This window comes from Pseudorasbora parva, chromosome 14, assembly GCF_024679245.1.
Source record: "Pseudorasbora parva isolate DD20220531a chromosome 14, ASM2467924v1, whole genome shotgun sequence".
In the NCBI taxonomy this organism is placed as follows: Eukaryota; Metazoa; Chordata; class Actinopteri; order Cypriniformes; family Gobionidae; genus Pseudorasbora; species Pseudorasbora parva.
In genome coordinates, this window is record NC_090185.1 from 12,555,496 (window position 1) to 12,571,568 (window position 16,073).

The following is a 16,073-nucleotide window of genomic DNA, read 5'->3' on the forward strand; positions in this document are numbered from 1 at the left end:
ACAAACTATTGCATACAAACCAAAAATCCAAAAAAGTTGGGACACTGTGCAAATTGTGAATAAAAAAGGAATGCAATAATTTACAAATCTCATAAACTTATAAATCTTGTATAACATATCAAATGTTGAAAGTGAGACATTTTTAAATGTCATGCCAAATATAGGCTCATTTTGGATTTCATGACAGCTACACATTACAAAAAAGTTGGGAGCAATAAGAGGCCTGAAAAGTTAAATGTACATATACAGCTGGAGGACCAATTTGCAATTTATTAGGTCAATTGGCAACATGATTGGTATAAAAAGAGCCTCTCAGAGTGGCAGTGTCTCTCAGAAGTCAAGATGGGCAGAAGATCACCAATTCCCCCTAATGCTATGGTGAAAAATAGTGAAGCAATATCAGAAAGGAGTTTCTCAGAGAAAAATTGCAAATAGTTTGAAATTATCATCATCTACAGTGCATAATATAATCCAAAGATTCAGAGAATCTGGAACAATCTCTGTAAGGATCAAGGCCAGAAAACCATACTGGATGCCCATAAAATTCTGGCACTTAGACGCCACTGCATCACATACAGGAATGCTACTGTAATGGAAATCACAACATGGGCTCAGGAATTCTTCCAGAAAACATTGTCGGTGAACACAATCCAATGTGCCATTTGCTGGCTAAAACTCTACAGGTCAAAAAAGAAGCCATATCTAAACATGATCCACAAGCGCATGCGTTTTCTCTGGGCCAAGGCTCATTTAAAATGGACTGTGGCAAAGTGGAAAACTGCTCTGTGGTCAGACGAATCAAAATTTGATGTTCTTTTTGGAAAACTGGGACGCCATGTCATCCGGACTGAAGAGGACAAGGACAAACCCAAGTTGTTATCAGCGCTCAGGTCAGACGCTTGCATCTCTGATGGTATGGGGTTGCATGAGTGCGTGTGGCATCGGCAGCTTACACATCTGGAAAGGCACCATCAATGCTGAAAGTTATATCCAAGTTCTAGAATAACATATGCTCCCATCCAGACATCTCCTTCAGGGAGGACCTTGCCTTTTCCAACATGACAATGCCAGACCACATACTGCATCAATTACAACATCACGGCTGAGCAGAAGAAGGATCCGGGGACTGAAATGGGCAGCCTGCAGTCCAGTTCTTTCACCAATAGAAAACATTTGGCGCATCATAAATAGGAAGATGTGACAAAGAAGACCTAAGACAGTTGATCAATTAGAAGCCTGTATTAGACAAGAAGGGGACAACACTCCTATTCCTAAACTTGAGCTTCAAGACTGAGACTTGTTTCCTCAGTCCCTAGACGTTTGCAAACTGTTATAAAAAGAAGAGGGGATGCCACACAGTGGTAAACATGGCTTTGTCCCACTTTTTTGAGATGTGTTGATGCCATGAAATTTAAAATCAACTTATTTTCCCCTTAAAATTATGCATTTTCTCAGTTTAAACATTTGATATGTAATTTATGTTGTATTCATAATAGAATATTACAATTTGAAACTCCCACATCATTGCATTCTGTTTTTATTCACAATTTGTACAGTGTCCCAACTTTTTTGGAATCGAGGTTGTAGATATTCTTACTCATGTTGGTGTAAGATTATGCTTACACTCCTCTCACCGCCTGATTTATGAAGCTGTGCGCACCTCTGCAATCCAGCCCTGCATCCCAATTCGCATACTATCCATCCTAAATAGTATTCGAAAATAGAATTAGTATGTCCCAAATCGTAGTATGTTGAAAAGAGTATTCCAAAGATTCCCGGATGGTTTACTATTCGTAGTATGGACCGATGGGCACTCTAACGGCTGATATTGCCCACAACCTATTGCGAGTTGGACGAGGATTCGATTAGAACTACAAACGTGGATAAAAAGCGTTAAAAACTACAAACATGACGGATGTGCGAGTTCGACGGTTAAGTAGAGAAGTTTAGATAAAGGGGTTTGAGTGACCAACTATCAATATTTTACCCGTCAAAAATATATTTTTTCAGTGTTGTCCACATTATATTTCACCCGCAGCAGCATTGAGAACTTTTTTAATGACACGTTTGGCCATTAACTTTTTTAAATGCATCATTATATTTAAACTGTAAACACATGAGGAGAGTCTCTGACCCACAAAGACCCACACATGGAAGATCAACGAGCGGCTACATTTCTCTCAGATACGGTAGGAGATTAAACTGAATGTGGAGGATTTGAACTGTGACGAATCTGACGATGATTGACAGGGCAGATAAACGGTGACGGGATGCACGTAACTAAACAACAGAGTCCGTTAAAGATGGCGAAGTAGTATGTCCCGAAGCTTGCATACTTTTCTGCTACACACTCAAAAGTATATAACTTTTCTTCACAAAAAGAGTACATACTTTTAGGACGTAGTATAAGTAGGCAAATTGGGACGCAGCACAGGTGTACGCAATACCTGCCCTTGATAAATGCTGCGGCTGAAAACGATCGTCATTAGATTAACACGCCCCTATATATTCAAGTCTCCGCCTCCCCCACGCCCTCATTTTACGCCATGGACACACGGAAGACGGCAAAGAAGCGAAACTTCTCCGACGTGGAGATCGGGCGCGTCCCGTCAATCATGAGTCATGAGAGATGAGTCAATCATCTCACTAGTCCACTAGTCAGGGCACTGATTAGGACAGAAGTCAATGGGCTGACTCCCTGATCAGTGCTCTGACTACTGAACTACTGAGATGATTGAGACGCACCCATCGAGACCATCACCAGGGAAGTGGAAAAAAGCAAAATTGTTTTATTTGGGAGTTTAAAGAGTGGGATTAAAGGCGCCCACAAAAACGAAATATGGACCCAAATTACGAGTACTGTTAATAGTGTGGGGGTTGTGAAGCGCACTCCAGCAGTTTAAATCGCTGTCTGGATGAGAAATTATCAATGCATTATTTTACAGAACATTTTTTGAAACAATTAGCATTTAATTTCGTATCACGGCACATGTAGGCTATTGGGCTGCACAATAGTGATGATGATGTGATGTGGAGTACCATTCATTCACATTAATAATAGCATGACAATTTGTAAGATTCTTCTTTTTATTATGATTTTTATTATTAATGACGCTTATTGTTATTTAGAAGAAGAATGTTGTTATTATTTATTTTATTATTAGTATTATTTAAAATTATTTTGTCAGTCTGAATTATTTTCAGTCCCAGTCCGTGCGCAGCTGCTGGGCCTAACCCTGACCCGTCAGGTAAAGCACACAGGCTCAACTGGAGGAATACAGGCCTACAAATCAAATGCTTTAGTATAGTCACACACATTAAACATTGAAGTCCATGTTGCATAAAAATAAACACTGAAGTTTATAATTACTATGTTGTTGTTGTTTTTACAGTGGGTCATATAGCATATCTTGTCAGTGCGTTTTGTGGTGTTAGGAATAGTTTTTCTGCGCATTTTCACACTAACTCAAACGTGTGTACACCACCTCCTGAGCTGGCGTAGGATTTGAGCGTGCCGTACGCCAACGTCCATATTGATAAATCTCAAAGTCACCGTGGGTTTGGGTGTACGCTGGAAATTTGGTGTACGCACTTTTGATAAATGAGGGCCACTATGGGCAAAGGAAGAAAAGACAGCTCCAATGATTGTCTGTGAATTACAGCTAAGCCACCACCCCGACCAGTGTAACAGGCTTTCTCCAGGTAGCTGTAACCAGGAGGACAGGCATAATTTAGTGCTGAGTAATCTGCAGGCTGATGCCATGTTTCAGTTAAGTGCATAAGGTCTAATCTCTTATCCATGATGTGGTCTTGGATGAAAGATGATTGTGCATTAAAAGGTTGAATCTCTAAAAACACTAAAATCCACTCCACGTTTTCTGTCATCCGCTGTACTAAAAGATCTCACAGTGTTTTCCAAGCAGTCTAGCTTAGATTGGTGAGATATCGTGGTGTTTCCCGTGTTACCAAAACAGAGAGCAAAACTGTTGTGATGACGTGGTTGAAGTGCAACAGTCAGGGTTCGTACACCTTTTCAAAGGTCAAATTCAAGCACTTTTCAAGCACTTTCAAGGTCAATTTTAATGATTTTTCCAGCACCTAACACCGCTGTAAATTACATACCAATACATTGTCAAAATTATTATTAGTACACTTTATCATCACATTAAAAAGATAATAATACTATAAACAGCCAAAATCGTGTTTCGTAAAGCAGCAGGATCAGATATTTAACCAAATCAAGTTTTATTTCTTTTAAATGTATCACTGTCTAAGTAGATTTTGCTTACTATCTGACCTGCCTTTGGGGTAATTGTAAAAACAATTACCCTAAACAAAATCACTCGACGGGTTCACTTCACTTTCAATTCATTTATTGAACATTTTAAAAATGAAAACATTCGTCTTTGAGGTAGACAGTCAATCACATGTACCTCATTGACCTTTTCTATTTTTAATTAAAAAAAATTTGTGTGTGTATGTCTATTAAAAGTCTAGGCAATCAAGTATTTCTTCTGAAGAGATCACTTTATATGATCAGTAAAGAGCAGCAGGTGATATTTTGTCTTTTTGTAGTTTGAATAACTGCTGCCCCTTTAAGACCTGACGCGAGTGTGGAATCAAAACACTGTTCCTGTTACTCATTCTTCTGAATCGTTTACGGCTGTATTTAGGTTAATACACACCCAGATGAACAGTGTAACATTTTTTGTGTGTATTTGACCATTAATTAGCTGGGAAAAGGAGCTATTTTTTATTTTATTTACTTGTATGTCAGAGGTCGGCTTATAACGGTATGTGCCCACTTCAGATATGAGCGCAAAATCTGCAGGAATTTGTAGAATTATGTGTCTAATCCTGTGTGAAATTCAGACCGATCGAAAAATATATCAATATTTTGACAGCACTAAGTTACTTGCAGGGGCAAAGCCATCTTTTCAGAAGTGAGTGGGACAGAATTTTTTTTTTTTTTTTTTTGGACCAATATAATTTATTGCATCTCTTGCTTTTAATTGGGCAAGATATCAAATACACTGCTGAACAATAACCACTAATTAATATCTATAATATTATTCTCCTATTTTTTGTGCCAATTTTATAATTGGTTTATATACTAGCCTACAAACACTTGTGCATTAACATTCCATAGATTTTATGCAATGTAAAAATATATATATATATTCTAATGTAAACCAGCTGTTCTCTGTGTGAATATATAGTAAAGTGTAATTTATTCCTGTGATCAAAGCTGAATTTATCATCATTACTACAGTCTTCAGTGTCACATGATCCTTCACTAATCATTCTCATATGAGGATCTGATGCTCAACACACATTTATGATTATTATCAGTTGTGCTGCTCATGGTGATGCTTAATTTTTGTGGAAACCATCTAAACATTTGTGGTAAAATTAAAAAAAGAGAGAAATTAATACTTTTGTTGATCAGACATGCATTAAATTGATCACAAGTGATATTTTTAATATTACAAAAGATGATAATTTTTAATGAATGCAAATAACTGCTATCCTTTGAACTTTCTATTCATTAAAGAAACCTGAAAAATAACATGTAGGCTATCATGGTTTCCACAACATTTTTAAGCAGCACAACTGTTTTCAACACAGATAATAATCATAAATGTTTCTTGATTATTAAATCCTGATATGAGAATGATTAGTGAAGGATCATGTCACACTGAAGACTGGAGTAATGATAAATTCAGCTTTGATCACAGGAATAAATTACTATATATTCACATAGGAAAAAAGCTGTTTTAATTTGTAATAATATTTCAAAATATTACTGTTTGAACTATTTTTGATTACATAAATGCAGCCTTGGTGAGCAGAAGATACTAAACATTAAAAGCTGCATTATTCATATGATAGCCTATACTTTATTGTCATCAATAGCCTACATTGAGATGGCTTGAAAAACACACAAAGCATATATATTGTCGCAATCGTCTGATTGTCGTCGTCACGTTTCATCATCATAACGATTGTTTTCCTTCAGCTGCAGCTCCAGCGTGACTGGATATTACGAATCCACTTTTGGACTTTCCAAAAGTGGATGAGGAGGACTTTCCTCATATTTAGATGCGAATAAAATGACAGGTCATGCATAGATTATTTTTTGTCTCTGAATTTAAATCTTGATGTATTCACATTGGTTTCTATGTAAACACATTTGACCGTGACCTCAAGAAGCGCGCAATCAACCGAGATTAGAGAGAGCGGTTTTTAGCGTCCCTGTTAACTTGCCCGCCCCCGCGCAGGTAACGTCGGTTCGGATCCCGCTCGGAGCGGGTCGACTAGCATCGGTGAGACCCAGTAAAAGTGCGGGGGACGAAAATACATTTTATTAAAAGTGAGGGGGACACGTCCCCCGCGTAATCTACGCCCATGGTTACTTGTATGATCATCTGACACTATTTTTATGCACTGAGCTAATGTTTGTAGGTTTAAATTTGTGGCTACGTTCACTGCCTATTCCACAAATGAACATGCCATAACGGACATGCTAATCTTACATTATCACATTATACATATACTCTGTCACTAATGCGAATTCCTAGCTAGCAGTTAATAGCGCAAGTTAAACAAATAGGCGCTAATGTGTAGGCTAACGTTACAGTAACGTTAAACTACTTTAGTTAGCTTACTTGAAAGTCTATAACTTAGCCTACCTTTCATGTGACTCGAAAGAGCAGACTCGCCCATATAGTGAAAAGCTGCATGTATTTTTGCAAACTTTACAGGAGGTACTTCGTGGGGTTTGTGCCAGTTTGATCCAAAATTCGTATTTAGCATCTTTCAGCCAACGTTCAATGAAACGACAACATGGGGGCGGAGTCACACGGAAATAGACAGGCAGATCGCGAGCACAGCAGGTTTCATTTTAGGCTCTCCAACATTTTATTTCTACATTTAATAAACGAACTATTTAGTCAGATAGGTATTTGTTGTAAAAGAAATAGTTACAATTTCAAGCATTTTTAAGCACCTTATCCAAAATTCAAGCACTTTTCAAACCTTGAAAACACAACATCAAAATTCAAGCACTTTCAAGGATTTCAAGCACCCGTACGAACCCTGTATGTAAGTCAATGACAGGCAGCATACATAGTACACACGGATTCCCTGTTCCAACACCTTATATTCGTCAGTTTGAGTCAGTCAGCATAATTTTCTTTTCTTTTTATTCAGACATTCAGTTTTGAACACTTAACTCAATCCCTTCCCTAAACCTACCCATTTGTGTTATAAAAAACAGGATATAACAGGCAGATACGACTGCAGGCACAATTTATTCAGAAAGTACAAATATCCCAAGTGTTCTGAGGCCAAACGATTGATTTGTGTGAAGAAAATCCCCAAAAGCGATCAGTAACGTCGAGTCCATCCGCCGAATATTAATGCATTTCAAATATTGCTGCCGGAAGAAAGGTCACATCAACTTTGACAGCATTGGCTGTCGTTTCATGACCAATAGCCTACGTGCACAAGCGCAGTGACGAACTTCCGCTATTGTCAGAAGTCGGCATATCAGTTTCCGGTTTACTTCCTGTCTTCATCCGCTATAAACAAACAAACAAGATGTGTGCTGCTGTTGTTGTACGGAAAAAGAAATATAATGTGCGAGACACATCTAGATTTCAAAGTACCATGAGTGGGTCTAAGGAGCATTGCTGTGTGCCACTTTGCTCGGCTTCAAGTCGGTACAACAGCCATTTGAGCTTCCACCGCTTCCCGAAGGACACCAACCTTCGTGCGCAGTGGTTGCACAAAATAAGGAGGGCGCGATTTTCGGTTACCACTCACACCAAGGTATGCAGTCGACATTTCACCGAGAATGAAATCCGCACTTCTGCTAAGGGTAGACGGGTTTTAGCAGCAGGTTCTGTTCCATCGTTATTCGAGTGGAATAACTATACAAAGGTGTCACGGGCCGGTGTTTGGGAGCGCCGATCTCGACCACCAAGTCCAGAACCTGACCCGCCGAGACCCGAGGAAGACATTGAGCATCCCGCCATGGTTCCGATGGTTGTAGACCACGACTACGCTACCAGTCGTACTGTATGTGTAGACCGAAAGCAGTATGAAGATGCGTTGAGGGAAATCGAGGCACTGAGGGAGCAGCTCCAAACAGTTCACCTTCATCACTCATTTGGACTTAAACGGTTTGCTTCGTCGCCCGAAGACATCAGATTTTACACCAGGTAAGACAGTTGTAATATCAACATCATCTCATAACATTTTACTGATTGACTAACTGACCAAGTAATTGTTTTTCACTGTCATCTTAATCATATTCTTGAGCTTGTATGACGAAAACAACTAATTTTGATTGTAATACTGTATTTTAGATTCCCCTCATACGAGCATCTGATGGCGTTCTGGAACCTGATCGAGACAGCAACAGCAAAAATGGTTAGGGTCACCAGGGCAAAGAAACCCTATGCCACTAGCACATCAATTGAAAGCCCTATATCCAGACCAACTGTAAGTTTTCTCTCTCTCAATCACACACACACACACACACACACACACACACACACACACACACACACACACACACACACACACACACACACACACCCCAATATGAGAGATACATGTAGTACTGACACTAAAAATAAGTTCACTCTGTAAACTTTTTTTTTCTATCACAGTAATTTTCTTTTTGGGTGACAATCTGTATTATACACAATACAGATTGTTACCATCCATGATACATATTGTTACATGTTTGTATTGCATTATCTTGGTACACCCCTACTCACTAAACTCATCTCTTCCCAGAAACTGCTGCCGATAGATGAGCTTTTTCTTTTCCTCACATACCTGTCCACTGGCTGTACCCAGAGAGAGTTGGCTCACAGATTTAACATCCACAGAGCAACAGTCAGCCGAATCATTGTGACCTGGGCCAACTTCCTCTACAGCTTACTGGGCTCAGTCTGTATATGGATGTCTCCTGCAGCTGTGAAGGCCAGTCTTCCTCGGGACTTTGATGGCAGCTACAGCAACACACAAGTAGTGCTTGATTGTACAGAGCTACGGTGTCAAACACCTTCATCCCTGCTCCTTCAGAGCGAAGTTTTTTCAAACTACAAGTCCCATTGCACCTTTAAGGCTATGGTGGGCATGTCCCCTCACGGAGCCCTGACTTTTGTGTCAGCACTCTTTGAGGGTTCCATGAGTGACAGAGAGGTGTTTCGTCAGTCAGGGATTACATCACTCTTAACACCTGACATGGCCATCATGGTGGACAAGGGATTCTTGGTGGATGACCTTGTACCTGGGCCTGTTCATCGTCCTGCCTTCCTCTCCAAGAAGGCCCAAATGTCTGAGGTAGATGTTCTGAAGACGCAGTCCATTGCCCGTTTGAGAGTACACATCGAAAGGTTAATCAGAAGAGTTAAAGAGAATAAACTCTTTGACACTACTATCCCTCTCTCTATTGCAGGGAGCATAAATCAAATCTTTACAGTTGCTTGTCTCCTCTCAAACTACCAAAATGGACCTTTGGTCAAGAAATGGAGATTATGAAGTGAGATACTGTAGCCATTTTCTAAAGAGGTTGATGTTAACTACTTGTGTTCACAAAATAATAACTGTCATTTTGTAAATTGCCTGATATAATTAGTAAATATGTTTATACATTTGTGAGCTACTGTTGCCATATTTTAAAGAGATTTATATTAACTATTTGTTCAACAAATTCATAAGAATAACTAAACTTGCAAAATGATTCTCAGATATAATTTGTAAATATTTTTGTAAACTTTCATATTAACTTGTAGGTGGAACATAATAAACACCTAAAAATCACAGGCATGGTCATGTAATCATTTACTATCATTTGCTGTTAAAGACGGTTGTAGTGCCAGAGACATCTGCCTTTAGTACAATGGTTATAAATGACTAGTCTTTTTCTTGGGGTGCTCAGTGTTAACATACTTTTATTAATCATAAAAACATCTTTAATTTTAAATTTTAATAATAACACAAAGCATAAAACATTTAAAAGGAAACAATAAACAAAAAAAACATTAGTTGAAGTCCTACTCCTGAAGCAGACATTTCTGTATGTAGACATAGAAATAAAACCTGTCTACTTTCCCTCTGATCACATCCAAGACATCATTGTCTCTGTAAATTCTTTGGATGAGTATGTCTTCCTCGGCTGAAACAACAAAATCACACCAAATCATCCCTGTTAATAACATCTGCCCCTGTATTTGCCAGTAGTAAGCATGTGTTGGTTTTAGCTCCAATTTGCCTGCCTTCATTTTCAGATATGGGCAGTCGACATAGCTTTTAACATTTGGGCATTTAATCTCAACCAGCCCAAACTGACATTGCTCTGAAGGGTCAAAGATTAACCCGTCTGGTGATGCACCCAGCCAAGGAGCATCTGGGTGAATTACTAATCCACAGGGGTAGTGGTTGACCCTTTTTATTTGGCAATATTCCCAAATTGCATCTGCCTCCAATTCGAGCCCCCTCTTCATAGCTGCCGTCTGCCGGGTCCCTTGCAGTATCCGGTTCGCCAGACCTTCTTCTGTGTTCTCTCGAACCTGGCAGATCTCCCGAAACCGTGAGGCAGTCAGTCTATGCCTCCTTAGCTGATGCCATTCAGTACATGAACTTTGGTCTCTGGTAGCACATTCATATTTGTGTGCCATGTCCCAGGTGACCTCCAGACTCTTACAGTGTAGCTGTTGTGGTTCAGTACAGACATACATGCAACTAGATGGCTGTAGGCGGTAGTTCTGAAGAGGCACAGATGGTTGTGGTGGGGCAGCATGGAAGGAGAGGTTTCGGTTTGCTATTGCAGGTTGTTGGTAGGACAAGGGACTACCAGCTTGAACCTTGCCCAGGGCAGAGTCGACCAGGGGAATTTCACAGCTGACGCCCAAGCTGCAGATCATCGGTGCCTCAGCTATAGAGAAATCTTTATATACCTCTTTCACCTGGGAAATAATAATATAACAATTCGCTAAATATAATAATATAAAATAACCACTATTATCATACCAGTAACTTTTTTTTCTGTAATTTCTATCCGCAGTGTGTTATGCATGGATTTGTAATCAGAAAATCATGAAATATTGGTTTACAGATTTTGGTTATGATAAACTGTACAGTGAAATTTGATTGTTATATCCCTACTCACCTGAAGGACGGATAGATCAGGTAGATCTCCAGTCAGGCCTTTGTAGAGTGTGCTCCTGTGTAGAACATAAAACTTTCATGAGTGGAAAGTGGCATATCCACAAAGGAATTTTAATTTAACATGCAACATGTAATAAATCTCCAATAATCAGCTTTTACCTTACACCCTCAGTTGTTGCTCTACACTTTGGCTTAGCAGACAACACGACCATCTTTTCCACAGGGCCTGGCTTAATACCCTATCAAGTTATTGAGGATACAGTTAAAAGTTAGATGTAGTTAGAAAATATAGCCACAGGTCTATAATTATAGTGCACACTTACCAAAGTTCTGGGCTTGTGCCACTGCTGTTCCCCTTCAGTACAGCTTAGCACAGGAGGGACCACTGACATATTCAGTTCAGAGTAATGTGCTGACTGGAACAGCAAAGCAACACAGTGGTTGCATAATGCAGCTCCAGCAACACATGTGCAGCTGTGTTCAATAAGCTCCACAGGACTGGAGTCTTTCAACACCACCTGCATAAGTAAAATGAAGTATTAAATACTGATTTGTCATTGCTTGATCACTGTTTAATCATTTGTTTAGGACATAATCTTGTTTTTTCATTCTATATCTAATATTCTAGATTATGTAGTATAATATGCCAACAAAATCCTTAAATGTTTATTTGAAACATGTTAGCCTAATACCTTTAAATAATACAAGATTGTATCTTAAACGAATGACTGAGTTGAGGAAAACTTGAACAAGAACACATTTTACCCAGAGGGGACCAGCTAGGGAAACTTACCTGCCTACAATATAGTTACATTAAACATGAATGCCCTTAGCTGAGTCCCCAGGAACACCGGGTTATATAAGTAATAATATTAACGTTATAACATCAACAAGAACGCATGCAGTAACCCGAATGGGGACAAGCAAAGTAAACTCACCTGTCAATTTTAACCACTCTTTTCATTACATAACGTTACTCATTTAAGAGTTATAATAATACTAAACAAGATTACCTTTGCTAAATCCCCAGGAACATCAGGAACACCGGGCTATTAAAGTAACAAGCCTACAACTGCTGGCTTATCAATTCTAGCTTCACCATACTCTCAAACTGTGAGGTTTCTCTGCTTTCCTCATGGACCTGTAGCACAATGCCCTGACAGTGACAGCGCCTGTGCCCTGATCTTTATTAGAAACTGAGAGGAGAGCAAGTTAATGCCATTGAGATTACAATTATCACAAAAGAACCGTCTGCGTTTAAAATTAAGAAAAACAAACTTCTATACTAACTTTACACTACAAACGAATACGTCGCTAACTAGCTTAGCCGCTATCTGCCGGCATAACACGTTAGATTAAACTACTTACCCTCGTAGTTGTGCAGGTAACTTGATATATAAAGTTTAAATCCCTTGTCCCTCTTGCTTGTCGGAGCAGGAGACCAGGCATCGACGATGCGATGAACATCGCTGACGCTTATTTTTGGAAGGTCCTGGAGACATCTAGTAAAGCAAGACATTCTGGCCGATGCGTTAGAAAACCGGAAACAGAAATGCCGACTTCTGGCGACAGCGGAAGTTCGTCACTACGCTTTGTGCACAGAGCCTATTGCGTCATTACGTCAGCTTTGATTGTAAAATGCCACTGGCTCTCGTGTGTTTCGTGACCGATGTCGTCATGCTGAAGAGTCGTTTGTATCATTTGAATGAGAAATATGAACGAGTGCATGTGTGGAGCGCGATCATCATTTCACGATGAAAACATTAAGATCAACTACATGAAGATATCGTCTGACTTCAGAAGACTTGTAATGCAACATGAGTTAATACTTCTATACTGTTTCTGCTCCGTTTTTGCAATAAATAACTGTGACTGTACATTTATTTGCCTGTTACGTGTTTTATATTGTTGACAGTGGGAGTGGGTAGGTTTAGGGTAGGAGTGGAGTTAGTTGCTCCGAAATATAAAAGTAGGCTATAAATATTCATAAAATCATGTCTACTTTTAGAAATGCAGATCATTAAAAGTGTGTTAGGAATCTGTGTGTGGACCACGGATGCTGACTGTCATTGACTTGCATAGGCATCACTTCCGTGGATCCATCACAGAATTTTTTGGTTATTCCGTGAAACTACCACAGATTTTTTTAGTTAAGGGCCCGTGTTCATTTCACGGAATTCTGTGAGATCAGGTTAGTTTACTTGTCCACAGTGAGCTTGTATTTAATTTATTTAGGCTAGTAGTTTTTTTGTGATATTCATATCAAAATGGTGACATCATAAAAAAATCCTTATTTAAATACAAAATAACTATATATAATAAGTAGCCCATTATTATCGTTTATTGTGCTATAAGAATGTTAACCCTGGGTTTAGGAATGTACATGTGTGAAATGTCAGTTTACAAAGACCAATTCATTACTTGAATAAAGTATGAGCACTGTTAAAACGTGAAGCACGTAGGATTCCATTTACCCAGGGTTTAGAATGTTAAGTGTGAAAAGCACTAAAACAAATTTGTCTGTCTGATAAATGGTGCTTAATGTTGTTGATAACTACATCTGTTTTGTGAATGTGTTTTCTTTCAGAGATTTCAAGAGGACGAAGATGTGGTGTATGCAGGAGTCGCTGTGAGACACTGATCAAACTGATTCTGTTAAAAGGCTGCCAACTTTCTAGAACCAAAATACCCCAAAATGGAAGAGGTGGATGATTACTGTATTATTTTCAATATTTTGTGTGAATATACACCGCAGTCACAATAGTGTTGTATGACTGATGACGATCTGCTTTTAATAAATGTTTACTTTTTTATAAAAAATATTCACAATTTTTTAAAGGAGCCCTAGAATGAAAAATGTAATTAACCTTGCCACAGTGAAATAATAAGAGTTCAGTACATGGACATCACATACTGTGAGTCTCAAACACCATTGCCTCCTACTTCTTATGTAAATCTCGTAAATCAAAAACTCAACGGGAAAAAAAGTGCTTTTCAACATAAACCCAACCGTGACGCAAGCGTTGGGGATCATTTATATGCCCCCAACATTTGCATCTGTCCAAACATGTTCATTGTCAGGCGGAAATGACCAGTGATGGGAATAATGGCGTTATAGATAAATGGCGTTACTAACGGCGTTGATATTTTCAGTAACTAGTAATCAAACAAATTACTGTTTCCCCCATTACAACGGCGTTACCGTTACTGAGAATAAAATGCGGCGTTACTATAATTGAGCTCACTGAAGCGGTCTAGAAAGCACCAAATTCAAAAATAATTTCACATTTCTACTACATTGATGACCCAGTTTAAATACAGATTCATCTTCCCGGCACTGAAGTACCCCTTTAAAATAGTGTAGATTAGAGTACAATGTTTTATAATAATAATTGATTATATTTAGTGTCCATTTCATTCATTTAATATTAAGGGCATCCAAGTTATTTAACATATTTGAACATTAAAAAAAATTAAAAACACTTGTCTGTTCTACTCATTTCAACTGACTTGTGAAAATTGGTTAAAAAAATCTAAATTATATGACTTATAGCAACTTTTTTTTTTTGGTACAGTAACGAAAATAGTTACTTTCCCTGGTAACGAGTTACTTTTATTATAGAGTAATTCAGTTACTAACTCAGTTACCTTTTGGAACAAGTAGTGAGTATCTATAATAAAAAAGAGTAACTAATTACTTTTTAAAGTAACGTTCCCAACACTGGAAATGACGGCGCCGAATCATCAAAACAAGCTGCTCGCATGGACACACTTAATGTTTCAGGCTGTTCAGGAAACTTTTCTACCCTTCCCACAGATAAAAAAGGTCAACAGTCATGGTTGATGTTTATAATCGGATACCACAACAATTTAATTCAAGATCGTTCGTTTGTTGGGCCCATTTCAAGCTAACGTCGCTCAGCGTCTTAAACTGAAGAAAGGGGCAACTATATTCCCGCAAGCAGTAAGTAGCGATTTATCCACTTATTGACTGTTTAAACAATTTCTGATTAAATTGAAAGTTTCTTAGAGACAGCATTGTCCAGATAATGCAAGATTCTAGTACAGTAACAATAGGAAACTCCAAGTACCATACAAAACTAAATAGTGTGTCTAATGACAAAGGGTAATATTATTTTGTATTACAAAATACAACCGTAGATACTTTGCTTAGATCGTTCACTCGATCCTTCTAGCAAACGTCAGCTTTTCCACCATATAACTTAAAACTAGTCATTTGACAAGGCTATTCATTTTGTAAAAATATAAGCTATATATTTATATTTTTGAGAACTGAAGTATGGTGTTTCCTATGATGTTTTTCCTATTTGTATTTCAGATTAGGCTACATCACAGTCACTGCGTAACCTTAGCCTACATTGTAACTAATGTTATATAAACATGCAATATCATTGATGAAAAAAGACAAGTCTAAAATGTAGACTGAATGACACTTTAAGCAGAACATCTCAAATGGAGATTGATAAAATGCAGCTTACTTTTTTATTGGTGTTTTCACCTCAGCGGCGCGTGCGCGCGAGAGAGAGAGCGTGCGTATGGTTGCCAGATTGGACATTTAGGTATAACACTGGATATCATACGGGTTTTTTACACAGAAAAGCTCTGTTTGGGGGATTTAATTATTGAAATCTGGCAACCGCACGAATGCAAGCTCTTTCTTGTGCGCGGATGATCTGAAAACACCAATAAACAAGTAAGCTGCATTTTTATCAATCTCCATTTGAGATGTTCTGCTTGTCATTCAGTCGGTCTGTGTTCTGTCAGGTTGGTCAGGACTCACGTGCCGCTTCGCTGAACAACTGAACTGCTGTGAGCTACGAGCTGCTGAAATAAGCCAATCAGAGCAGAGCTCAACATTAATATTC

The 16,073-nt window shown here is 38.6% G+C and overlaps 2 protein-coding genes across 2 annotated transcripts; one reads left to right on the forward strand and one right to left on the reverse strand.

The window, feature by feature from the left end:
* Positions 1 to 7,522: 7,522 nt before the first annotated feature.
* Positions 7,523 to 9,831, forward strand: LOC137040112 (uncharacterized). Its single transcript, XM_067415523.1, has 3 exons — positions 7,523 to 8,225; positions 8,373 to 8,508; positions 8,809 to 9,831. The coding sequence occupies exons 1-3, from the start codon at positions 7,603 to 7,605 to the stop codon at positions 9,556 to 9,558; spliced, it is 1,509 nt and encodes a 502-aa protein (XP_067271624.1). The 5' UTR covers positions 7,523 to 7,602; the 3' UTR covers positions 9,559 to 9,831.
* Positions 9,832 to 9,939: 108 nt separating this feature from the next.
* Positions 9,940 to 12,791, reverse strand: LOC137040114 (uncharacterized). Its single transcript, XM_067415525.1, has 5 exons — positions 12,556 to 12,791; positions 11,511 to 11,705; positions 11,347 to 11,426; positions 11,189 to 11,243; positions 9,940 to 10,985 (listed from the first exon to the last, which is right to left on the reverse strand). Exons 1-5 carry the CDS (start codon positions 12,652 to 12,654, stop codon positions 10,074 to 10,076), a joined length of 1,341 nt encoding a protein of 446 aa, XP_067271626.1. The 5' UTR covers positions 12,655 to 12,791; the 3' UTR covers positions 9,940 to 10,073.
* Between the last annotated feature and the right edge of the window lie 3,282 nt (positions 12,792 to 16,073).

Coding starts and splice junctions, on each gene's coding strand:
- LOC137040114 (XM_067415525.1), bottom strand. CDS start 12,654: ATGTTCATCGCATCGTCGATGCCTGGTCTCCTGCTCCGACAAGCAAGA. Junction 11,706..12,555: donor TTACCTGCACAACTACGAGG/GTAAGTAGTTTA, acceptor TTACTTATGCAG/GTGGTGTTGAAAGACTCCAG. Junction 11,427..11,510: donor GGCACAAGCCCAGAACTTTG/GTAAGTGTGCAC, acceptor ATAACTTGATAG/GGTATTAAGCCAGGCCCTGT.
- LOC137040112 (XM_067415523.1), top strand. CDS start 7,603: ATGTGTGCTGCTGTTGTTGTACGGAAAAAGAAATATAATGTGCGAGAC. Junction 8,226..8,372: donor GACATCAGATTTTACACCAG/GTAAGACAGTTG, acceptor ACTGTATTTTAG/ATTCCCCTCATACGAGCATC. Junction 8,509..8,808: donor GCCCTATATCCAGACCAACT/GTAAGTTTTCTC, acceptor ATCTCTTCCCAG/AAACTGCTGCCGATAGATGA.